General features: G+C 30.8%; 4 protein-coding genes across 13 annotated transcripts; 2 read left to right on the forward strand and 2 right to left on the reverse strand.

The window, feature by feature from the left end:
• Positions 1-517: 517 nt before the first annotated feature.
• On the reverse strand, positions 518-7358 carry Fbl (pantothenate kinase 3 fbl). 6 transcript variants are annotated; one of them, XM_072903606.1, is made up of 10 exons: positions 7221-7358; positions 3386-3562; positions 2620-2798; positions 2342-2515; positions 2085-2252; positions 1933-2009; positions 1640-1816; positions 1427-1562; positions 1237-1350; positions 518-1163 (listed from the first exon to the last, which is right to left on the reverse strand). In XM_072903606.1, the coding sequence occupies exons 2-10, from the start codon at positions 3507-3509 to the stop codon at positions 1110-1112; spliced, it is 1203 nt and encodes a 400-aa protein (XP_072759707.1). In that variant the 5' UTR covers positions 3510-3562; positions 7221-7358; the 3' UTR covers positions 518-1109. The 6 variants fall into 6 exon arrangements, with proteins under 6 accessions (XP_072759707.1, XP_072759708.1, XP_072759703.1 ...); XM_072903607.1 differs by lacking the exon at positions 7221-7358 and adding an exon at positions 4788-4946 and having other exon boundaries at positions 3401-3562; XM_072903602.1 differs by lacking the exon at positions 7221-7358 and adding an exon at positions 4788-4946.
• LOC140671901 (U3 small nucleolar ribonucleoprotein protein IMP3) lies at positions 6785-8049 on the forward strand. The gene is made up of 4 exons (XM_072903617.1): positions 6785-7048; positions 7162-7476; positions 7565-7637; positions 7708-8049. Exons 1-4 carry the CDS (start codon positions 6915-6917, stop codon positions 7729-7731), a joined length of 546 nt encoding a protein of 181 aa, XP_072759718.1. The 5' UTR covers positions 6785-6914; the 3' UTR covers positions 7732-8049.
• On the reverse strand, positions 8024-18401 carry Pgm1 (phosphoglucose mutase 1). Of its 3 annotated transcripts, none has more exons than XM_072903598.1 (8): positions 18265-18401; positions 14381-14652; positions 13545-13983; positions 13224-13426; positions 12938-13139; positions 12669-12861; positions 12392-12575; positions 8024-12307 (listed from the first exon to the last, which is right to left on the reverse strand). In XM_072903598.1, the coding sequence occupies exons 2-8, from the start codon at positions 14636-14638 to the stop codon at positions 12083-12085; spliced, it is 1704 nt and encodes a 567-aa protein (XP_072759699.1). In that variant the 5' UTR covers positions 14639-14652; positions 18265-18401; the 3' UTR covers positions 8024-12082. The 3 variants fall into 3 exon arrangements, with proteins under 3 accessions (XP_072759699.1, XP_072759698.1, XP_072759700.1); XM_072903597.1 differs by lacking the exon at positions 18265-18401 and adding an exon at positions 16051-16340; XM_072903599.1 differs by lacking the exon at positions 18265-18401 and adding an exon at positions 14758-14835.
• LOC140671890 (neutral amino acid transporter 9) lies at positions 14877-25638 on the forward strand. 3 transcript variants are annotated; one of them, XM_072903596.1, is made up of 11 exons: positions 14877-14998; positions 17944-18141; positions 18304-18472; positions 18636-18769; positions 23365-23522; positions 23611-23775; positions 23853-23909; positions 24049-24228; positions 24391-24593; positions 24668-24772; positions 24871-25638. In XM_072903596.1, the coding sequence occupies exons 2-11, from the start codon at positions 17969-17971 to the stop codon at positions 25279-25281; spliced, it is 1755 nt and encodes a 584-aa protein (XP_072759697.1). In that variant the 5' UTR covers positions 14877-14998; positions 17944-17968; the 3' UTR covers positions 25282-25638. The 3 variants fall into 3 exon arrangements, with proteins under 3 accessions (XP_072759697.1, XP_072759696.1, XP_072759695.1); XM_072903595.1 differs by lacking the exon at positions 14877-14998 and adding an exon at positions 17343-17479; XM_072903594.1 differs by lacking the exon at positions 14877-14998 and adding an exon at positions 17438-17845 and having other exon boundaries at positions 24871-25635.
• The last annotated feature ends 102 nt before the right edge of the window (positions 25639-25740 follow it).

The following is a 25740-nucleotide window of genomic DNA, read 5'->3' on the forward strand; positions in this document are numbered from 1 at the left end:
ATATATTAAAATGATATTTAGCAGAAATTAATATTTATTTGGCATACTTTTTAATAATATATATTGTATATGTAGAAATGCAAGCTATATTTTTTCTATATAAAAATGTTGTGTGTAATATCAAATTAATTGATAAATTACAAATAACATATGAGAAGTTCTAATTATCACATTTCAGATAATTAAAGTGGAATTAAATACATCATGATTGTTGTTTTTTCCCAATGATTTTCATTTATTCACATTACTCCATTACTTCTTAAAAACAAAATTTGACACTTTGGAATATATCATTTCGTAATAGCTGAAGGAAGCATGTATATTCTAAATTACAAATCACGATATTTCGCTGTAACAATATAAAGATGTAAAAAATTTTTAGTTTTCCAGTTACTGCTAGTCGCGCAGAAAAGCGAATGGTATTTCATTAAAATTTTATTCAATTAAAAGCTCGTATCAAGAAATTTTTCCTTCTAGTAACGCGCAACGTATTAACAGCAAAATTATAAACATATCAACATTGCATAAGTACCAATAATTACAATAGTTTTATTCACTGATTATAAACTTACGAAAAATCGTGCACGCAAATATAATAACGATTGCCATTACTTATATACATAAAAATCTGTGCATTCGTAGAAAAATTTGACAATATAAATTATGAGGTAGAACTAGTCTATATACGGCATGTAACGAACATCGGGAGCAAAGGCAATCCTTAATTCCCTTTGGATTTGGTCCATTATCAATCCTATCTGCCGAGTCGTGCTAAATTTATATTCATACTTGAATAATTATATTGAAATAATTACTTTCTAACAGAAAAAAATTACCCTGACACAATTTTTTCTACAAAAAGATGTGAAAAAAATTATATGACAAAATTTACTGATCTATAATTATATTTTTTAAATATAGAGATCCTTTCGTCTCGTGATAATAAACAATTGCTTCACGTGCGAATAATTAAACTAAAGATATAATAAAAATAAATAATTTTATGTTGAACAATCTTCGTCAAATATTCACTCGAAAAATTCTGTCGAGCTTATATGGAATGCTGTATGTCGCATGATGATTGCTCAATCCCACATCTTTCATTGTATTTAGCTCGATTCGCCATTAAATTGCAATAAACATCCCACAGCACCAAAATAACCCTGAAATCACGGAGATTCATCTGTAATATCTAAATGACTAATTTTTAAAATTTTTAGGGTATTATGTTTTTACTTCATGTTCCAAAAACAGAGCTTTCAAGGTTCCTTTAGACCAATAATCCATAGCATAGGCCAATAATTTCATCGATATGGGATTTACCCTGAGAAAATTTCCAACAAATACAACCTAAAAGTAAAAATTGTTGTAAAATGCTGGTATAAAAAAATGTATATAATACAATGTATATACATGTGTATAATACCCTTTCAATCTTTTCATTAACAGCACACATGCGTGCAATGGAACCGATATTATTTGTGATAGTAACGAGCGTTGCACGTGCTAGATCTTCCTTCGTGACTGTATTTCTACGGTCTTTGGAATTCATTTGTCCGAAACTAAAAATAAAGAACAAAAAATAGAATTGTGATGAAAATAAAAGATTAATTGCAGAATTAATAATTGTTTAAATTACCTGCTCGCAACTAGGTCTCCAGGAAGGCCAAAAGGACCATAATCACCACCATATATATCTTTGACCAATTTATCTACTCTTGTGTTATCGCCACCTGTCGCTAATTCTATCGCTTCTTCGAAGGTATTACAACCGGTAAGTAAACAACATAATCCCAAAAATGTTCCACCTCCTAAACTACATAAAATAATTATGTTATATTGATATTGCTTAACAATGAATCCTGTTTCAATATGCAATATGTATATATACATAACATGTTCAATATAATATATACATATATATATATTTACCTTGTTCCAGATATTCTTTTAAAATTTTCTGGTCCATATACAGCTAATATGCTTACTCCAGAGCCTATGTTAACAAGCTGCAAGATACAATTGTCAAAAATAATTTCTGTCGAGAAAACTGTATGCAAGAAAATATTTTCACGTATCCTTACCAAGAAAGGATATGGTTCAGAAAAGTCATAAGGTACTTTCTGACATTTGCTGTCATCGGTGGGATCCGACCAATAATAGCATTCATGCGGATTCGTGGTTTCTATGTAGAGCATTCCACGTATTAAACTATCTAATTCATCAAATTTTGCCAAATTCATATTTACTTCCTGCATCAAAGATATTTCAAAATTATGTGATTTGTGATTGTGATCAATAATAACTAGATTAATTAATATCAAGATGCGTGATTCCGCACCTTTTTAAAATTATCCTCGAATTTAAAGGCACCACCACCTGTGGCGCAAACAGTAGTCACAAGATTCGCCATGCCCTTTGATTTTGCTAGTGCTAAAAAATTTCCCATTTCACTTGTAGGAAATCTAATGAAATGTAACGTTCCTTGTCTACCTCTAATGCGAACATTATCCATCTGAAATAGTAATTGAAATCATTATATATAAACAACAAATTTATATAAGTAGGTCTATATAAGTAAATTACAATTAGAAATCGAATATTTAATACTGTACTGACTTGTAAATGCGTGTCACGATGACCAGTTTTTCCATACGCCGAGTTTTTAGTAAGATATCGACGAATATTTTTCAATGTCTCAACTTCTGCATCTGCCTCGTCTCTCGTTATATCCTTTGGCTCAAAGTATACTAACTTACACAGTGTACCACCTATATCCATTCCAAACCAAGGCATTGCTATAACAATAATATATGATTAATATTTCATTTATTTATTGTTAAATAAAATTAATTTGTATGTAGGAATATGATAAAAATATTTGAAGATACAGATATTTTTAAAAAGGCAATTATTAGCAATTTAAAAAGCACAATTTTACAAAAACAAATGAAAGAGATTAAATCTTTTAGAAATGTGATTATTAATAAGCTTGTCATGCAGAAAAATTGTTGCGATGAAATGCAAAGGTATACACACAGCAAAACCTTGTCTAATTATAGATGTTTACTTGGGGGTACACAAGCAAAGTGAGTATATTTCTGAGTTTTTTTGTCAGAAGTATTACTTACTTTATTATTTTACTTATGTATGCAATCAATATCTTATAAACTACTTCTTTGTATATATATATATATATATATATATATATATGTAATTATAAGAAAATATTAAAGTTCTAAAATAATTGACATAATAATCACAAACACAAAGTCACTAAATATCATTTACAAACAATATACCAGCCAATATAAATAAAAATAATAAAAAGTAAATATAATAAATAATAATAAAAAGTAAAAATTAGCAATCTAAGCACACATACAGTCCATTGACTCACAAGGAGATGAATGATTCCTCGGTTCGCTAGCTATAATCTTGCCAGTGGAATACCCATTGGACTCCATGTTTTTTGGAGTTAAATTATTTTTATGGTTCTGCGGACTCATTGCTCAGAGTTGAATAGCTTATAAATTTTTCTTTATAGTAATGAGCCTCTTTGCTGTAAGAAAAAAATACTTGTTTAAATATAAAAAATATTAAAAATGTAATATACATATAACATAGATTATAATATATACATATATCAAATGATAAGAAATATCTTACATTTGACCTTATTAGAAGAAATAATATAAATAGATTTATTTTTTCTTTCTCTTAATATATATTAAGAAAAAGAAAAATATGTGTATACATATATAAATGTATTATATATATACACATATAAAAAAGACTTTATAGACAAAAAGCCTTTTTAACTTTAAAATATTTAAAGATGTTTGTATAGGAGACTATTTTACCAATTCTGAATACAATTATCATTAAATATACAGGGTCAAAGATCATCTTTCATTATGCACTGCCTGAAATGTCTATATATAAATTTACATAAGCGATCTCATATATTATTATATTATGTGCATGTTTTAAATCTTTCGCATTACTTTAATTTATTTGCTTTTATGTGCTTTATATATGCGTGAGATCAAAATGAATATAAATTTTGCTGCGTCGTTATTGAGAATATTACAATCAAAATAGGAGATTATTATTCCTTAAATTACAAATTTAAAATTAATATTTTAATAAATATTTTTTATATCACATGATATATAAAAATATAGTGTCTGTTAAACTTTAAACAAGTATACAGCATTATTATGCCTTTCTAACATTGAGAACTTATTTGATATATGCAAATATATATATATATATATATATATATATATATATATATATATATATAGAGAGAGAGAGAGAGAGAGAGAGAGAGAGAAAAGAAAGAAAGGGAAAGATCTTACTCTTTAACAGACACCCATCAGTTCACTATTTTTAAATGATAAGAAATGACAGAAACACGAAGCGTCACGTTATATAAGTCACAAGTGATAAATTAACAATCATTAATTTTTTATTTCTATTATATGACATATTATATGACTTCGATCCGATAGTTATATCACAATATTCCACCTATCATTCACCAACGTCGTGCATCACATCGACAGCACCGTTCATCACGATGTAAAAATTATCGTTAAAAAATTTTAATCTGACGACACTAAACGCCAACCTGTCCTCGATCACGCAAGTCGTCGTCGTCCTCGACCAGGGCGACGGACGTCAAGTGCCGCGTCGTTCGAGAAGTCGTGTCAACGACGGAATGCACGACGAAGAGAGTGGCGATGGCGTGACGTCCCACGCCAGGCCGGCGTGACACTTACTCATCGAATTTTCGGGCGAGCGCCGGGAACCGCGCAAGTCAACCAGAACCGTCTTCGACCTGACGCTCCCTTCTGCTCCGCTCGCACTGTCCGACTGTCCGAGTCTCGGCACCGTGCGCAACGGCGACGATCGTAGCCGCCAAGGCACAGGGCACAGTGCTGTATAAATTGCACATGCACAAACTGTACGTAATGGTGTATATGATAACTGTACAATGAACGGGATTCGTAAAAACGACGGCAACGGCCGCGTACACTATGAAACGTTCTACTCTATCAGTTACATATATATACTATTATGTGGAAAAATGCGCGACTCTCATTTATATTTATTGCAGTGAACTCGCTCGGGCACATCAAGGCCGTGATAAAATAAGCTAAAATATATCAAGCATGCAAGCATTGAATATATGCAATATAATTATGCATATGTATTTTCTATTAAATAATTGATAGGGCCGAATTTGAATATTGATGGCTCATCATCATTTCCTTCTCTTTTTTCTATGAATATTTATCTTGTTGCGATACAATATCACTCTTTATCTATTTACTTCATGAAACAATCATTTCCGGTTACTTGAGGAAAAAATAGCCGCGCACCATAACAGAACTCTTTAGAAATGACGTGGCGGCAATCAGCTGATCATATTGAATTCTTCCTCTCTTATTTTTCTTAGAAGCAATGTGCGTTCTCTTATTAAACAATTTATGCTTTATGATTTTCAGAGACAGTCACAATTATAATGCCCTATATGTTTGAGCTCTTAGTGAAATTATTTTTTATTCTCCTGTCTCTTCCTGTCTATTCCCTATACAAAATTATATTTTTCCTAAAATTAAATTAAATTTTATTATTCATACTTTATACACTTTTTAATACGTTACTCTAATGCAAAGACCATTGAGTTATTCTATTTATACAATTATTTTTATTTTGTGTGTCAATCCAAATCATGTATCTAATTTTATCACTCTTATTGCAATACCGCGCAAAAATTTCGACAAACCATTAAATTAATCTACGACTCTAAATTTTTATCATCTTTTACTGTGACAAACGACAAGCTCTTTCGTGTCATTTATTCTATTGAAACATAATTATCTACATTTTCTCGATTTTTTTCTCGTAAATAGCTTTTAAATTAAATGATTTCCAAATGATATCAATATAATCGCAACCATATAAAATAATATAATATTTCTTGCATCATGTACATGATATTTAAATGCCATGAAATGTCACAAAACTACTGTTTAAACTATCTTATCACTTTATTTTACTGTCTTAAACACATTTATTTTTATGTCGTATTTATTGTAAATATTGAATAGAATAAGTATGTAGATTTTTTTTTGACGATACGGAAAAGATTATCAGGTCAATTATCTTAACACGTGTCAAGATAGCATTTTAGACAGTTCTATTTAAAATATTCTTTATTCAATTATATATCTTACATTTAAGGAAAATCAGATAACAGTTTATATGTAATAAAAAACAATAATAATAAAATTTCAAAGTGATAAAAATTTTATATCTTATAAGTTTAACCAAAATTGAACAATCTAATAATTAAAATTGTCAAAAAGATATAAAAAGTACTTTAATTTATTTAACAAATAAATTTATTCATATTTGTGAGTTTTTCCGACTCTTCATTTATTATCGCAGTCTTAAAAATAAATAATCTCATCACCTTTTGAAAGGTAACATGATTCTTTTTTGACAATTTTGTTGAAATTCTTTTCATTTTTCACCTTTTTTTCGTCTTTGGAAGAAAATTATACAAGCTTTATTTATTGTCCTAAAGCAAGTGCAAAATTTATATATAAGTTTATGACATCACGTGGCGCTTTTTTTGACATATGTACATCACATGTCATGCGCCATTTCTAATAATTCACTAGCTCGCACATGAGGGCTTGTTTCCATTTATAACTCGCACATTAGGGCTTGTTTCCACTTATAACTCGATTCGAGAGAGAGTTACTAGAACTCAGATCGTGACGTATGGCCTATGGCGTATGAATTCCACACGTGGAGTTCTTACTGTAGAACAGATTTTTCGGATGTAAATAAAAATTTTATACTAATCAAGCAAATTGTTATATTGATTATTCACAATGAGAAAATTAAAGTATCATGAACAAAAGCTGCTGAAAAAGGTAGATTTTTTATCGTGGCCGGCCGATAACAATCTTCATGAGGTTAAGATCCTAAAGCGATATTGTATTCAAAAAAGATCGGACTACACAGTGTAAGAATGAAAAAATTATTTTACATTTTAATATAATTTTCAATATAAAAAAATGTTTTAAAATTATTTATAATTATAAAATAATTATAAAAAAAACTTAACTATAATTGTAGATACAACAAATTGTCACGCGAGATACGAGAATTGGGTAAAAAGATTAAAGAAGTCGAACCTGATCATCCTTTTCGCATAGAGCAGAGTGCTTTGTTACTGGAGAAGCTATATATGATGGGCTTAATCTCCACCAAGTGGGACTTGTCTCAAACTCAGAAAGTAACTGCCAGTTGTTTCTGTAGACGAAGACTCCCAGTTGTCATGGTGCGCAACAAAATGAGCCAAACAATATCAATGGCAACAAAGTTGATAGAACAAGGTCATGTCAGAGTTGGGATCGAAGTTATAAAAGATCCTGCGTTTTTAGTAACAAGGTAACATTATTTCTCTTCTTTTCTCTCTCTCTCTACTTGTATTATATAAATGTATAAAGTAAATAAAATGATTATGTATATTTGACAGAAATTTGGAAGACTTTGTTACATGGGTAGATACTTCTGCTATTAGGAAACATGTACTAGAATATAACAATGAGGTAAGATTTTCAGCTTCTCATATTATACATGTTATTCGTTAAATTACATTTATGTACATTTGTTTTGCAGAGGGACGATTTTGACTTGGTATAAATCTACATATTAATTGGACGTGTGCTTGTGAAATTGTGTATTTTTAGAAACAAAAGAAAATATAGCGTTTATTGTAAATATTTATAATCAAATTCTTTCAACAAAAAATTGTCTTCATTATTGTATATGTCTTACTACTTTTCTTTTCATTCAAATTGTTATTATACATAGGTAAATCATTGAAGATATTGCTTTTAATGTAAAATTCAACAGCGCTAACTTTATTTTTAGAGGAATTCTTTCTTAACACCACTTTTATACATGATGCAGTTAATTATAAGTACGTTTGAGATTATATTACATTAATGATTTTATTTATTGAGCTGAGTTTTGTTATTTGAACATTTGTTGTACATACATTTCTATATCTCACTTTCTAGTGGAATTTCTTTATAGAATGATAACCATGCGTATTGTAATGAGATAAAGTTTATTATTAAAAGTCGGATTAGAATCGTCGCCACTTTTCAGATTGTACGTAATCATTTAAACATATGCACACAAAACACATTTACATAATTATAATTGCGAAGAATCTTATTTTGAAGTATAAACGCAACATCTCAATTGATTTTCTTGCTCGCAACTTAGAACATAGCAGTTCAAAACAAATACAGAGAATAAGAATTAAGATAAAATTACGCTACATTTGACACTAGACACGACACAAGAGTTATTACAGTAATATATTTTTTTTATACAACTCGCTGACAATTATAGATTTGAATTTCTAAAAAACAGAATCTTGAATATAAACATGAATATTAAACAGAATCGTTACATAAGATAATTAAAAACGCAGCGTACAATAACGAAAAAAATAATGATTCAGTATAATGAATTATACCACGTGCATTCCGAGCAGCCACTCATTCATATACTTATAATGATATAATTAGTATTTATTATGATATTATGATACAAATGTTACATGTTAATATCTTTATAGTAATCGGCAGTCTCTGTGCTGGTCTCTGTGACATCGCCGCCGCGTTAAATAATCTTTATTACGTTCTACAGCGTATCCACTTCTCTAGGACGTAATTAACAGACCAAACGGGGGCGTGTGTCGGCTCAGGTCCCTAAGTATCTCCTTCTCCTTTTCCTCCTCCACCATCATCAACTATTTACATAAATGCCTTGCGAAATCTCTTCGTAACACGCTGCATTTATTAGATAGAACAAAAAAATCATTTACATTATTGTTTACTTTTCTCTCTTTTTTCTCCGATTATGTATATATATATTTTATATATATATATAAAATATATAATATATATATTATTTTTGCAGCGCATATTCTCGCCGCACACACACCTCGTGAAATGTTTACCAATTTGTTCAAAATGAAACATGAATCATGAATCACGCGTTTTCATTAAAAAGTGAATCGGCAATAAATGTGACGTTTACGTGATATTTCAGATGGCCAGTAGTGAAATATCATACAAAAGAAAGAAGCGAAGACGAAGTGAAGAGAGAGAAAATGTGAAAAGAAACTAGTAATATCATACATTTGCGCGACTGTTAATAATTATATAAGATAAACCGAGACATTCACTAAACTCGCAAGGGATACAATAATAACATGTATCTCTCATATCTATCGAACGTGTTTCATTATTACTATCTATTGTTCATTTCTTCTTACGTGGATATATTGTTACATTTAGAATTTCGCACAAACTTTTTCTCTGACTATTCGCGCGATTTCGCTCCCTCCTCAGGAGAAATTTATACTTTTCTCTGGTCATCTTACTGTTCTTTATACACAAGTTCGTAAACGTATTCTAATCTATCGATTAATCTTAACGAGATACTCAGTGAATTATGTTGTCCGCGAATACGATCCTGAGAAATAAACGTATAAATTTATTGTTAGTAACGTGCAAACAATTTTTATGATAATTGTTATTTCATTTCATATAGAGAGATACTCTCTACTTACACTTGGAGACTGTACAAGACCCTGAGTATCACGCTAAATACGAATTTGCAACCTACATCGCTATATCTGGGGTTACCCAAATTCTGAGAAATTATGACGAAGATTCTTCTGGCTATTTCTCAGGTTTTGGAGAATTCACCAATTTAAGTATCCATGCTTCTTTCGACACTCGAATGTCAGAATCAAGCAGTATATATAATTTCAGAAAAAGCTAAAATAACAAAGCATGTACTTTTATAGATAAGATTGCACGATGCGATTATGGCAAAAAGAATGTAACTATAGAATAGAAAAAATTTGGAAAAAATCATATGCATAATCTATAGCAGTGAAGATAAATTATAAATCACAATAAAGGGCCAACTTGTAAAAATATTAACGTGAGAATTTTAAAAAAGATAAATGGATGACTGCCTTAATGAAAAAGAAAGATTCTTACAGTTGTACATTACTATCTACAAAAACTTTGATGCTTTAGTTTTAATATGCTCTCCATATTACGCTTTGTGTTGCAATAAATAGTATAATTTTTACATAGGCTGTTTTACATATGCTACTGTACAAGAAGAAGAGTGTAAAAAAATTCTCGTATATTTTCCCTCGCTCCAATTTAAATATAAAAATTTATCCATACAAATAAATATACAGCTTTAGGCATAAATGTAACTTTCACATAATATCTGACACCGAAAAAATTCTATACCATATCAGAATTTTAAAATAGTATCAATATCCATTATGAATTGTAGTGACACTTTTTCTTTGTTTATAAAAGATCACTTAATTTAACCCAATAAAATATTTATCTCGTAAAAAGCGTATAATAAAATTAAAGCTGCTTATTATTATTTATTACGCTATATTTTCAACTTGTAGGACCAATCATTCCATCTTTGGAGATGACATATTTATTTCAAAAATAAATTTTTCTCTCATATGTCTCTGCCTAGATCGTAACACTGGCTATAATACAGTCAGAGTGATTAGATCAGTGTTGATAAATGTTGGAAAGACTGGTCCTTAAAATATTGAATTTACGCTTTTGTTAATCCTCCAATATTATGCTATCTGATGTGAAACTTCAATCTCTACATCCTTTATATATTCTGCAGTTAATAAAACTAAAAATAAGTAAAGAAAAAACATTTCCACACATTATGTATTAATCCAACTGTTATAACAAATTTAGTAGTATTGCATATTAAATTATTAGCCTATCTAGAGCATCACAAATATTAAATATTAGATAGTATTTTCACTATAAAATCATGGATGAAAACAAATGAAAATTATAGTAAGAATATTGGATGTGTGTGTGAATCATGGATAGACATAAATTTTGGAAGATTGACAATGTATCCATTTTGTTCATTCAATCGTGATTTTTACAAATTATATTTTTACATACCGGAATGCACGTGGTGATATTCATTATTATATAATATATGATTACGACTGCAAAATATAAGTATATTAAAAGTCTTTCATGATTTTAATGTCAGCTATTAATAAAAATTAAAAGTGTACACATTACGGCTGAATTACGTACAATCAACATGATTTTTAATAGGCAACAGAATATTTTTCGCACTCAATTTTTTCCCGGAGAATGTCTTACGCATTCTTTATGTTTGGCTCAGACACAGCAAATTGCATTTCTTTTATCAATATGTTGTGACATAACAAGTAGAGAGATTATTGCATATCAACAATTTCATTTTGTAACATATTATGTCACGAAATATTTCCAAAGAAGTTTTCTAGCACATGTAGAATATCTACATATACTAGATATCTAATTTATAATTACAAGAAAACGACAATTAATGTTTACTAACTCATAATTAATGTTTACTAACTCGTAAATATATGAGCATACGTATAAGTTATGTTAATCAAATTCCTATCGAAGATTTGAGATGATTAGTCGTCTCTCGATGCTCGAGGGACAATATCAATGTTCCTCTCGCACACATAAATATTTAAGATCTAAATAAGTTGCATCCCCTGACGATTGACTTGAAATGTAAAGATTCAAGCACAACAACATCTATAGCAAATATCTAATTATATAGATTTTGAAACATTTTTTTTCAGTTGCTACTCACAGATATGCATATTGAATAGTTTTCGTCCAATACGCACGAAATATATATTATATGGATGGAATCTTAAAACGCCAGTAACAATTTATAAAAATGGAAAATTCGTTCATTGGCGCCAGCAACGATTATTTTATGCTATTGCTTTGCGATTCTGATGATGAATGAAATTGGACGAACTCTTCTATAACCCAAATGAATTTATACCAATGTAAGATCTTTCACTTTATAAACTCTTCTGAATAAACAGCTTTTGTATAAGAAACAATTTCGCGTGATGAAAAAACGAAAACAAAATATTTTATGTAATCACAGTTGGTGCGTCCCGGCAAGTGTATCGACGAAGTTCGCTTAATTCTAATGCGATATTAATTAAAGGTTTCAATACCAATTGTGCGTCTTTCTCGAAAGTAGCTGGATCATTTTCATAACTATCGATATACATACGGATTGTAGCGCCTGAACTTCCCGTTCCGGATAAACGGAATATGATGCGGGAACCATCCACGAACAATATCCGTAAACCCTAATGTACAAAACGATGTAATTATAATGTGTATTATACTTAAAAATATGAGAGCATCATTATAAATATCATCGTAAAACATACCTGTTTCGTAGCTTTGCTATCGTCAACAGGATCCGTGTAGGAGTAATTGTCCGCCTGCTTAACAACGTATTCTTTACCTTCGTGCTGCAGCTTTCTACCAATAAATTCTGGTTTCTGAATCAGAGTTTCAATGCTCTGCATCATCTTATCCGCGCTCGCAGAGTCGCAATTTTCATAATCGTATCTAAAAAATAATAAAATCAAAAATTTGAAAAAGCAATAGAGGAACGTTAAGGAATATATTTGCAGAGATATTAAAGAGATCATTGTTATATACCTAGTAAAGAAATTTCTTCCATAAATCTTCCAGTAATCCAATAAAATATTTTCTACAGATTTTCCAAGTCCTGCGATGACATTGAGCCATGCCAGGCATGCCCATATTCCATCTTTCTCGCGAATATGATCGGAACCGGTACCAAAGCTTTCTTCTCCACACAACGACAAATCCCCGATATCCATCAAATTACCTAAAGTTTAGAGAGATTGTGTATAAGATGTAACTTGTAGATTTTTTTTAAAATGTAAAGTAAGAGTCTTGCATACCGAAATATTTCCATCCAGTAGGAACTTCGAAGAATTTCACTCCGTTTTTAACAGCGACTCTGTCGACAGCTGCAGCCGTTGGCATAGATCTAGCATATCCTTTAATGCCAGTCTTTTGAAAATATGGAATTAATTTTAGATTAGCAGCTAACACTGCTAAGGAATCAGAAGGAGTAACAAAAAAAGCTTTCTTGCCCAAGATCTATAAACGTAAGCATAATTTGTTAAAACTTAACTGTGAAGATTTTAGAGTTTTTAAACTATTTTTCAAAATGATTTTGCTCACCATATTTCTATCGCCGTCTCCGTCAAAAGCGGCACCAAAGTCATACGATCCTTCTTTTATAGCATTCACTAAATCTTTGGCATAAGTTAAATTTGGATCGGGATGTAAACCACCGAAATCTTCTAACGGCTTTATATTTACTAAACTTGTATCATCAACGCCTAATTCGCTACTAAATATTTTTTTTACGTACGGTCCCGTAACTGAAAATCAATAAAAGTTTATTATAATGTATCTGCTTACGAGATCTGAGAGAAAGAGATCTCTCTATATATAAAATATAGAGAGAAGCAACATATGTAAATTATGTAATAACCTAACCTCCATTCATCGAATTGATGAGAACTTTAAACGCTGGTTTATCTGCATTGCCTTGCAATAATTTCTTAATACTTGCAAAGTCAAAAATCTCTTTCATAAGTTCCACATAATCATTCACAGAATCAATTATATCGATAGTAAATGGTTTACCATCCACTTCGATAGAAACATTCTGTATTTTATCAATATCTATGCTAATATCAGGAATAATTTTATAACATTGGAGTGTTTTAGTGATCTCGTAGATTTTATTCGTTATGTTGTCTGGAGCAGGGCCACCATTTTCGCAATTAAATTTAATACCAAAGTCAGCATCAGGACCACCAGGATTGTGCGACGCGGTTAGGACAATTCCACCTTGTGTCTTATACTTTCGTATTATAGTTGATACTGCTGGCGTTGAGAGAATGCCATTTTGACCAATAATCAATTTTCCTACCTAGAAAAATAATAATTTTGTAATATAATTTATTTGGTTTCTATATTGTAATTTCTTTCTATATTTTTATAAATATCTCTAGATATATACTCTTATAAAATTTTCTTTAACTTGTCAGTTGTATTATTTTATCGAATAATTATTAGAGTGTCAAATAATTAAATATAACATGTATTATAAAAATCAGCAAGCTTTTTAGAATATATATAGAGAGGTATGTTTATTGATATCAAATATCAAGCTTACTATAATTGTTCAGTGACAGTTGCTTGCAACAATATTTCTTTATCTCTTACAGTCTTGTAATATTGCCAAAATTGCCTTGCATGTAATTTAATCCGCGTGCATAACATCTACGAATTTCTGCAAAAAGCTCAAACCAGTCGATTGATCTTACCCCGTTTGCCGCGGCAATCCGGATGATCTTTGTCACCGCTTCCTTGCCGTAAAACCGTCCGTCGCCGCCAACGACAAGGGTGCAGCCGGTCAGCTGATCACCTACGGCTTGCAATATCGCCTGGACAAAGTTCTCCGTGTAATGTTCCTGCTGAAAGACCTTGACGGCTTTACGCAGACCCGAAGTGCCCGGTTTCTGGCCTTCATATACCCGGGTGTTCACCGTCAGGCTCGTCACCGGCGTCGTCGTCGCGGACATGTTCTGCAAGCGCGCTGCAAACGGAAAGAGATGCAAAAAAAACACGATACAATTAGACGAAACTAGAAGGAATATGTGTCGTAATCGGCGAATGTGAAGACCGAAGGGAGAGACCGTACTCTCGCAATAGGCGCCCAACTACTGCCGGAAGGCTGAACTTTGCCTGTCAATGACATGCAAGGGCACGGGCGCCCGGTCGCCGCCATCTTGCAAGATCGCGCGCGCCAGCTGTCGCGCACGTGCACGCATACGCACATGGTCGAAATCGCATAGATAGGTCAGGGGACCTTCTCCCGCGTGTTAAGTAAGTTTCAAATATACGGTGATTGACGGAAAAAGAAAAGGCAATTAATTTAATCGGTAAGTTTTTCGAATATTTTTGCGATTGTTCCCTCGATTCTTTTGATAACTAAAGTGTACGCTTAAATATACTGTGGAGGAAAAAAGATAAAAGAAAAGAAATATATATATATATATATATATATATATATATATATAATAGATAAAGTGAATAGATTTGAGGCTTGTCAGTTTTTCCGGGAAAGATTTTTTAACGATCTATATAGTGTACTCCCGATTATAAACACAATTTTTAATTCGTTTGTATAAATAAGTGAGTCGTTTTTATTAATTTTTGAGCAAGTGGATTTAAAGCCTCGTGTCTAATGTCGAAAGCCGATATCTGACAGCGCATAAGCTTTGTTTTCGTAAAGATTTATGGAAAAATATTTATAAGGTAAGTAAGAGTTTGCTGTTTCATTCGAAAAAAGTGAGCGTAATCAGAAAAGCCGTTCTATAAAAGCTGTTTTTATTTCAATTTTTTATGTTACTAGATTTTTAATTTTGTTAAGTAAAAAATTGAAGAATTGTCTTATATTTCTATATAAATGTAAAGATTCCTATAATAATTCTATAATTATAGTAAGTGTATCCAAGATGCTGGATAAATAATAATGTATCTTGTGATCGATCAAATTATTTTTTTTTAATTTTAAGAACTATTCTTATAAAAATTAAGGTATCTGTATCATGAGAAGCGAAAAAAATATTATACATTTTAGTTTGCTTTTATTATTTATTATTGCTTTTTTATTCTTAAGTTCCAATTTTTGGCCATAGTAACAATTATCACGAAATAATATATTTTATAACACATCTCGGCTATCAAACGAATAAATAAGAAAACCGATTATGAATAAATTCGTAATCACGTGTGCGTTTACAGATAACGGATTTATAAATAAATTATGTGCCAATTAGTAACATGGAAGAAAAAGCTAGATAGAAGAAAAATGAAATTAAAATTTAAGTCGCAATTTTTTCGATTTGTATCGTGAATATATAATTTCAAGGGATTCGCGTTTTCATCATTTGCGAGAAAAACAATTATATTAACACAATTCGCTACTTACAATTAGAATTACTTAAACTGATGTCGAACATAATAGAAATCGCGTGTTTAATCCACGAGCTTGACGTCACGGATCGTACATTACTTTAAATTAAGATAACAAATGTACAACAGGGTTTCTCTGGCATTATATATACATGACACATCGTTAAGAGATAAATGAATAGGGTCGTGAGTTCGATGTTTTAAGTGGAATTAATAAAAAGAAAACATCTCGCAGTTATTAACTACTGAAAAAATAGCGCTCGAAAAAAACTCATACTTTGCGAATGCTGTTCAATGTGTGTATTGTTAACTGCCACTAGTATAATTGAAAATTTCTTTCATAAGCGCTTTGTCTTTCCGGGGAATACCAGAGGCATTAGAAATGCCATGTAAGAAAACATGATCATCAATAATTGAAAATAAGTAAACATAAGATAAAGAGACAATTTTAACTTATTTTCCTAGAAAGATTCAAGTAATAAACCAACATAATCGGTCAGGATTCGTCAGGCTACACCCTATAAAGTGTTTACAGTACACTTCTCGTAGTATTTAAACAATCTTTCCCCTCAGAGACAAGATCTCCTGGGTGCATTGACGGAGTATTTATTATTTATTATTGATTTTTAATAACTCATTGTATTGAATTTAATAACTCATTGCCCCAAGTTTCATTCAGTTTTAGTTGCCTACAAGCAAATTCGTAACTAGTATAAATAGTATAGTAACAGAATTCTAAATAAAATACTACATCACTGGATAAAATTATTTGCAAATTATATAGCATAATAACTCGCATAAAAAGCTACGTAGTTAAGACAAACCAACTTGCGTTGATAATCCGGATTAATTCAGTGAGATAGATTAAAGATCGGTTATCTATATGTAACAATTCTACCTATATAAAACAGATTGAAGAATAAAACCTCAAAACAGTACGTCAATGCGATTTTTTTGCTTGAGGGGTTAAAGTCATGATTAAGCGGGCAGATTAAACAGTTTGTAGCGGAACGATAAGAGAGAGAGAGAGAAAGGGAGAGACTCGTACAATCTTATGAAAATCACATTCATAACGACTATTATTTACCACAAACCTTCTATTCGGTTTTAATAAAGAATCGGATATCGAAAGAGGAAAGGAAACAAAAATCATCACTTTGTGATCGATGGACGGCGTCGGTCACCGTTTTTAGCGACACGCGCGCGCGCTAGCGGCAGTTGAAAAACGGGTGGAAGGAGAGTGTTAAGTCAAGGATGGCTGATATAAAGTTCGTCAGTTTATAAAACAAAGATCAACTTGCTCCAAAACCCAGTTTTCCAATCGAGCGCGTTCGCGCAGGAACAAGAGTATCCGTTAACGGCGATAGTTTTAAGCCCGACGATATCATCAGTCATTTATTCCACACCTAGACAAGAAGAAATCAGTCGGATTGATTGTATATTAGGTATATTGGGAAAAGAGAGAGATATAAGATGGAGTTGAAAATTTTTCAATTTACGTTACGACTCACACAATCGCGAAAGGTTCATTGATATCGTTTCATTAAGCTTACGATAACTTTTCGCTTAACTGGTTTCTTAAGCTTTTTTAATCGTCAGCTGTAATTTGGATTAAAAGAAAGATACATTTATCGTTTCGATAAAACCATATGTGCTATGAGAGACTGTTATTGAATTCGTTATCTGTGCTCGCACCTAATAAAACGATATAAGCGGTATATTTGATATTTTTATTTAAAAAAATGACAAAACGTAAAACAGATATAATGCGTTAACACGACATAAAACGACGCGCGTCGTTAAATTGCATAGTAAGTGTTTTTTATTTTACAAGTTGCTCCAAAAAAAGAAAAAAAAATTGCATCCACGTAAATGTGTCGAGAATATTTTAAACTTTCTTTCATTACAGAGACCTCGATCGTCCAGAACATATTATGTACAAGTCTCGTAATTACCGAGGTGGCAGCGATACTTCGCCACGAGACAGCGGATCCGAGAGCACGCCGTTCCTCTCGTCAGAATCTCGCACAAGTCTGGAGCTATCGACGATATCCGATGACTTGGAAACGAGCGATTTAGATCTGAGCCCCGCTGGTTGTTCTATCAAGTACGGTATCTCTCTCTCTCCTTTCTTCTTTCTCTCTCTCTCTCTCTTTTTTTTTTTTTTTTTTTTTTTTTGGAAAGAGACATATGAATACATTTATATATTATTTATAGGAGAGATACATACGAGTGACTTGTGTTGACGCATCTTCGTTGTCTTGCCTAGATATGGGAGCATCGATGCTGCCAGTTATAGCACAACTTTAACAGCAGTACCGAAAAGGCCGCCCCCTCTAACGCACAATAACGAGTTGTACCTTTCGGCAGCGGCGCACTCGCCTTGCATCGTGAATCTAGTCCATGAGAAGAATTACGAGGCGCGTAACATCGACCTGGTAAAAGAAAAAAAAACGTAATAGTATATAAAAATAAAGTAACGATATATATATTTTTTTTTATTTGTAAAAGAGTTATAAAATGAGAATCGATAAGAGAGGATCCAGAAATAAATGCAACATCCTTTATATGTATGTATATGCATTACGTTCTTCTTTACAGATATTAACGAATGAAAATGTTGACTCGAAAAAAGCTTATGGGATAGATTTTACACCTGGATCACAATTCCAATCCGATATGGTGCTTGCAACGTGTAAGGATCTCAAGCCGAAGCAAAGTTCATTGGTCACCATGTGAGTATTTTGAGATACGGAATGTCTCGACGCGCGCGAAGTATCGGATATCGGAGACATTTCTAGATAGACATGACTATTTATACAATGATAGTTACACTGTGTGATAATCGACCATTTTTTTTAAATTAATTACTGAATGATACGCTTTCGTTGGTACACAAGTACCCGGAGTCTCAAATTTAATAGATTTTATTATACAATACATATATTAAGATTATATGATTTATTTTAAAAAAATAATGTTGAATTATTTAATTTATTTTATTAATTCAATAACACTATTAATCACATTAATACGTCACATGTATTAATTTGATTTATTAATCAAATTAAAAAAGATATATTAAAATGCGTATATCGATAATAAAAATATTAGACTAATTAAAAAAAGATAAATCCTGTTAAATAATTCAAGTTTGAAGATTTTGAAATACTAATCTATGCACAGATGATGATACACAGAAAAAAATGTTGACTCAACAATATTATCGTAGTTAAAAATTTATTTTAATAATTCAATAACATCTTATTGAATTAATAAAATAAATTTTTAACTACGACGATATTGTTGAATCAACATTATTTTCTTATATTAAAATGAGTGTATCGATAATAAAAATAATATAATAATTAAAAAAGATATATTCTGTTATATAATTCATAATTTGAAGATTTCGAAATATTAATCCATGTAGATGATATATAGAGACAAAATGTTAACTTGACATCATTCTAATTAAAATTTATTTGATTAATTCAATAACATAATAATGTTATTAAAAAAAATATGTCCTGTTAAATAATTCGAAGTTTGACGATTTTGAAATATTAATCTATGCACAGATGATGATACACAGAAAAAAAATGTTGACTTAACAATATCATCGTAATTAAAAATTTATTTTATTAATTCAATAAGATGTTATTGAATTAATAAAATAAATTTTTAACTACGACGATATTGTTGAATCAACATTTTTTTCTTATATTAAAATAAGTGTATCGATAATAAAAATAATATAATAATTAAAAAAGATATATTCTGTTATATAATTCATAATTTGAAGATTTCGAAATATTAATCCACGCAGATGATATACAGAAAAAAATGTTGATTTACAACATTACTCTAATTAAAATTAATTTGATTAATTCAATAATATAATAATGTTATTAAAAAAAATATATGTTAAATAATTTGAAGTTTGAAGATTTTGAAATACTAATCTATGCACGCATGATGATACACAGGAAAAAAATGTTGACTCAACAACATTATCGTAATTAAAAACTTATTTTATTAAATTAATAAAATAAATTTTTAATTACGATGATGTTGTTGAGTCAACATTTTTTTCCTGTGTATCATCATGCGTGCATAGATTAGTATTTCAAAATCTTCAAACTTCAAATTATTTAACATATATTTTTTTTAATAACATTATTATATTATTGAATTAATCAAATTAATTTTAATTAGAGTAATGTTGTAAATCAACATTTTTTTCTGTATATCATCTGCGTGGATTAATGTTTCGAAATCTTCAAATTATGAATTATATAACAGATTATATCTTTTTTAATTATTATATTTTTATTATCGATACACTCGTTTTAATATATCTTTTTTAATTAGTCTATTATTTTTATTATCGATATACTCGTTTTAATATATTCTTACATTAATATTCGATACAGTTTGTAATAATTTTTCCAACAATAAATATCTTAACATAGATCAATTCTTGAGTCATTCATGTAAATTTCACATTTAGAATGTTTTTAACTATTCTGCACGTGATTTAAAAGTCATTTCCTCATCATATAATCAGCTAATTTTACAATATATGTACACTAACATGCGAAGAAGAGAAAGAAATAGAAATAGAGATTGATACGAGGTGTTATCAATGGTAAATTACAATGTTTATCGTTATTTATCATATTTCTGCTTATATTCTGCAATACCGCGTGTATCACGTATTTTTTTCTCTTTTATATGTTATGACGCACTCGTTTATCTCCCATAGATGGCTGATGGCAATGGGCCCGTAACTTGCATCAGCGCATCTCGGAAATTGATTTCTTTTTCATCGCCACCGATACCGTACATAAGGGGGCAAAATTGTGTATAACAGTGCTATATTTCAAACATTATCGCGTTCAAGTAATCTCGTGTTCCAAAAGGAGAGAGTACCGTTAAGATAAAACGTACGAATAGTTGTATAAAACGACAATTAACTCGTACAATTGATAGCTAATTATATCTGTCCTGGAAAACAACGCATAGAAAATTTATTTTTTCTAAAACGATCCATTGTGTGTCACAATGGAAAAGCGCTCTATATATATATATATATATATATATATACATACACATATATATGTATAGGTATCTTTTATAGATAAAAATAGACACATTTTTTTAATTATATTTTTGATTTTACGAGAGCTCATAAATTTGTTTATAGTAATTAATATAATTTGCATGACATTTGCACGCGAAATAAAAAACCTGTTACGACACAATCACGCAAATTATATTAATTACTATAAACAAATTTATGAGCTCTCGTAAAATCAAATATCTTACGTTTAATCAATTAGAGTGCGATAAATACGAGCGATACTCATGCACGATACATGAATTATAAATGTGTATATATATATATATATACATGTAATTGACATTTAGTACCTATATGTATGTATTATATATAACCGCTACATGTGACTGTTATAACCTAAATACGCGATCGTGTATACGTCAAACGCCGATGAACGATAACGGATAACGGTTCTATGACAGTTGCGTTACTAACGAGTTATTCAGAGACTCGTCGAAAAAAACTCACCATTTATAACGTTAACGTTCCGCTTGTGAAATCTCTTACTTCGGGATACGTATCCCGTATTCATGTACCCTCTCCTCCATCGTCGAATTGCACGCTCGATTCGCTTCCTGACCTTTTTACTCTTTCGTTCCCGCGTCTGGAAAACGAGCGTCGGAGACGTCGCCTTCGAACCTTTCGAACGCGCATCCGTCCTTTCACCCAGGGATCTTTCACAGAGGGATCGCGCGGGATTTCTCGATTCGGATCCGACTTGTACATACGTCACGGGGGGAAGACGCGGCGCTCGTTTTCGAGACGCGGGAACGAAGACGAAGGTACCTCTTCTCAGCGCGATGCGCGCCTCGCGCCGCGCGACGTTCCGGAACGTCTAGAAAGCGGCGCGACAGGACGCCCAAAGGGGTTACCGCTCTGTCTGTTGCCCGGGCAACAGACGACCGCCCCGCCGAAGGTGAATGCCCTTAGCAGTCGACAACCCGCCACACCGAGCTCCCGTTTCGCCGGGCACGCGAAACGTGCAGGCGCAACGAGAGCGGCACAATTCCGCGGGAGAGAGAGAGAGAGAGAGACAGAGAGAGCCGAAATTTTGTAAACGATCATCCTTACGTTTGTTTATGACGATGAGAAGCGGAAAAAATTAAACTCTTGTTGATAGATTAAACTGAATTTTTTTCCTCAATTTGAAATATCATCTTTTAACATATCTGCTCGAAAAAAATGAAGATTAAAGTCATTGTGCGCCATAAAATTGAATATAAAATTGATCTAGTAAACATTGAAAAAATTATTCATATCACATACTTCTATATATTATACATATATATGTATTATATAATAAAAAAAATATATATATATATTATATAATAAATATATATATAATATATATTTTATATTATATAATACATATATATGTATAATATATAGAAGTATGTGATTCATATTATTACACTTGCAACATATTTTGTTTTTACAATACATGAAAAAAATAATTATCCATTTTTTACGAGTGATATGAAATTGATTCACACATGGAATAAATATGAAATTAAGACGAAGAAAAGAGATACATGACGTTTGTGAAATCGGGTGTTGTCGCATCGTCAAAGTTCGTGTTGGCTAATTATTTATACCGAAAATAGGTGATTATCTCGGTCGTAAAGAAGCCACGAAATTACTCTGGTATACAATTGATCAAGTTCAGCAATATAAAGATGCCCGGCTGTCCTTGGTCTATATATTCGAGACGAGAGATGATTCAAATCATGGAATTCGCGAATTATAAGAGATAATACCCTCCAAAAATTGACGATATGTATCATGATGCGCAATGGATCTTGCGAAGAAATAGATATTCTATCTTTACGAGTTCGAAAATTCGAGTGCAAAGTATAATCAATTATCGGGAGAAATGTTTGCGTATGCAAAAGTATACGTAATGCATATTATATATATATCAAGGAGGAAATAACTGATAAAAACACGATAAACAAGATGTCTCAATCATTAACTTCTATCATCAGACTAAGGATCCTATGATGAATGCGCGACCTTTTTCTTCTCTGATATTCGGAATATTAACCATTTTTTTATATCATTAATCCTCCAATTAAAATTATGATAAAATAAATCTATTCGAAAATTAATTATATACAATGACACACGTGTGTAACAATCTTTAAAACAGACAATATTATAACATTTCAAATTAATTAATTAATTTTTATATTCTTTTTCTTTTAGATTTTCAGTATGGAATACGATATTGGGATCGTCGTTACTGACTATGCCATGGGGAATCCTGATGGCTGGATTCTTTCCTGGAATTATTCTCAATCTGCTGATGAGCGGTTTATGTCTGTACACAGCTTATCGTCTCATAGTTGCACACGCGTATCATGGTAAGAGAGATAATCTTTCTCCACGAAACAACGAGTCATAACTTACCAATGTTGTAATATTATGAATCAATCATTTGCATTTCCAAAGGTGGAGGAGACAATATAGAAGTCATAGACTTGAGTCGAATATACCTCGGCAAATGGGCGGAATATATTGCCAAAATCTTTAGTATTGCCGTAATGTTAGGCGCAATTATAGCTTATTGGGTATTGATGGCTAATTTCTTGTACAATAGCGTGAACTTTATTTATGGTAAGAATCCTTGTTGTAAACAAAGCACGCAAGAATATAAATCCTGAATCCTCTAACGAAATGTATTCGTTTTACAGATCATGCAGCTGGTTGGCCGACACATTCTGTACCTGAGAACATTTCACATGCAGAAGGTAATTGTAAAAAAAATATAATAATAATAATATAATAATAATAATATAATAATAATAATATAATAAATATAAAGCTCAATTTATTATTTGGGAATACCAAACATTTTTAATGTTAATGATGTTATTACTTCAATTATAGTCTTATGTCCGAAAAAAGAAATCCAGGATAACAATACTGTTATATTATATGAGAAGACATTTGATGCATTGGGACCAGCATGGGACTTACGTAACACAGTGCCTATGTTTTTAGCATTATTGATATTTCCGTTATTGAATTTTAATAGTACGACATTTTTTACGAAATTTAATTCTCTTGGTAAGTATATATGTAGTTATTTATTATTTATACTTTTATACTTAATATATTTGAATATATATCTCCATTCAATAGCAATAAATTATATGTTGCAGATATGGTTTTAATTTGTCAGATTGAAATTTCCATTAATATTATTATAAAATGTTTAATCTTTCACAGGAACGGTGTCAATTATGTATTTGATTATCTTTATTCTGATAAAATCCGCATCATGGGGCATTAATATGGATAAAACTGAATGGGCAACAAGTTGGATAATAAAACCTTCATTTCCAGCCCTCAGTGGACTGCTGGCAATGTCGTTCTTTATCCACAATATTATAATCAGTATAATGAAAAATAATCGTAATCAAGAGAAGAATGTAAGTTACTCGTAATTCTCTTAATAAATATTGCATGTCATTGAATATGAATATAGAAATGGTTTTGTTTTTAGGGAAGAGATTTAACTATAGCGTATATTCTTGTCACGTTAACTTATATCATCGTTGGAGTAGCATTTTTCATGTGCTTCCCTCTGCAAAAGTCATGCATACAAGATGTAAGTATATGCAGTATTATAAAAACAACAATGATATTTAATATAATGCAAAAGTTGATATGGTTTTTTCTAAACTGAAATTCATCTTTGTTCCACAGAATCTATTAAATAATTTTCAAAAATGGGATGGCTTCACAATAGGTGCTCGTCTAGTACTACTTTTTCAATTAATAACCGTTTATCCTTTGATCGCATTTATGCTGCGTGTACAGTTACTCACATCAATATGCAAAAGAGTATCTAATAAGAGTTCAGTGCTCGTCATTAATCTCATATTAGTTTCTATATGTATTTTATTTGCGACTTTTATGCCTTATATTGGAACTATCGTTAGATATACCGGCGCTTTAAGCGGATTCGTCTATGTTTTCACTTTACCGAGTTTATTGCATTTATCGATTTTAAAGAAGGAGGAAAAGTTAACTATGTGTTCTCTGATAAGCCACTTAAGTATACCTGTTATTGGAATTCTTAATCTCATTGCTCAATTTTTCATTACAGATAATTGATCACATAATTAAAATCTCTTTGTGATATCATAATCTATGTGATAACATTTATACGATATTTAAAATTAATTACATATGTAAGTAATTATATACATTGCTATGTATTTCAAGAGAGATAAAATCCTCTATATATATATTCAAGTATAATTTTACAATTATATTTGAAAAAAAACACAATAAATAAAAAAAGCATTAGTGTAAAATGCAATTTATGTATTAAATTTATTACTTGTAAGAAAATTTTGTTAAAACTGACAACTGTATTAAATTATAATAAAACATGCCTAGTTTACATGTACAAGTTAGCCATTTTGCTATAGTAGATAAAATAATTTATTCAATACTCAAGAAAGATAAAGAGAGATGTCACATACATGTCAACTTGATAAAAATGTAAATTAATTTTTTTTACGATTAAAATTGTTAATCCTACATGTCTTCTACTGTAAATGCATAAAA

Source organism: Anoplolepis gracilipes, chromosome 12 (assembly GCF_047496725.1).
Source record: "Anoplolepis gracilipes chromosome 12, ASM4749672v1, whole genome shotgun sequence".
Lineage (NCBI taxonomy): Eukaryota > Metazoa > Arthropoda > Insecta > Hymenoptera > Formicidae > Anoplolepis > Anoplolepis gracilipes.

Excerpts from the sequence above, each read along its gene's own strand:
- Pgm1 (XM_072903597.1), bottom strand. The coding sequence starts at position 16,081 with ATGTTCGACATCAGTTTAAGTAATTCTAATT. Across the intron at positions 14,653-16,050 it reads CAGTTTAAGTAATTCTAATT|CGCGCTTGCAGAACATGTCC; the intron begins GTAAGTAGCGAA and ends TTCCGTTTGCAG. Across the intron at positions 12,308-12,391 it reads ATAGCAAAGCTACGAAACAG|GGTTTACGGATATTGTTCGT; the intron begins GTATGTTTTACG and ends TTTGTACATTAG.
- Fbl (XM_072903606.1), bottom strand. The coding sequence starts at position 3,509 with ATGAGTCCGCAGAACCATAAAAATAATTTAACTCCAAAAAACATGGAG. Across the intron at positions 2,253-2,341 it reads TCGAGGATAATTTTAAAAAG|GAAGTAAATATGAATTTGGC; the intron begins GTGCGGAATCAC and ends TCTTTGATGCAG. Across the intron at positions 1,351-1,426 it reads TTAATGAAAAGATTGAAAGG|GTTGTATTTGTTGGAAATTT; the intron begins GTATTATACACA and ends TTTTACTTTTAG.
- LOC140671901 (XM_072903617.1), top strand. The coding sequence starts at position 6,915 with ATGAGAAAATTAAAGTATCATGAACAAAAGCTGCTGAAAAAGGTAGAT. Across the intron at positions 7,049-7,161 it reads AAAAGATCGGACTACACAGT|ATACAACAAATTGTCACGCG; the intron begins GTAAGAATGAAA and ends CTATAATTGTAG. Across the intron at positions 7,638-7,707 it reads TACTAGAATATAACAATGAG|AGGGACGATTTTGACTTGGT; the intron begins GTAAGATTTTCA and ends TTTGTTTTGCAG.
- LOC140671890 (XM_072903596.1), top strand. The coding sequence starts at position 17,969 with ATGTACAAGTCTCGTAATTACCGAGGTGGCAGCGATACTTCGCCACGA. Across the intron at positions 18,473-18,635 it reads AGGCGCGTAACATCGACCTG|ATATTAACGAATGAAAATGT; the intron begins GTAAAAGAAAAA and ends TCTTCTTTACAG. Across the intron at positions 24,594-24,667 it reads ATCGTAATCAAGAGAAGAAT|GGAAGAGATTTAACTATAGC; the intron begins GTAAGTTACTCG and ends TTTTGTTTTTAG.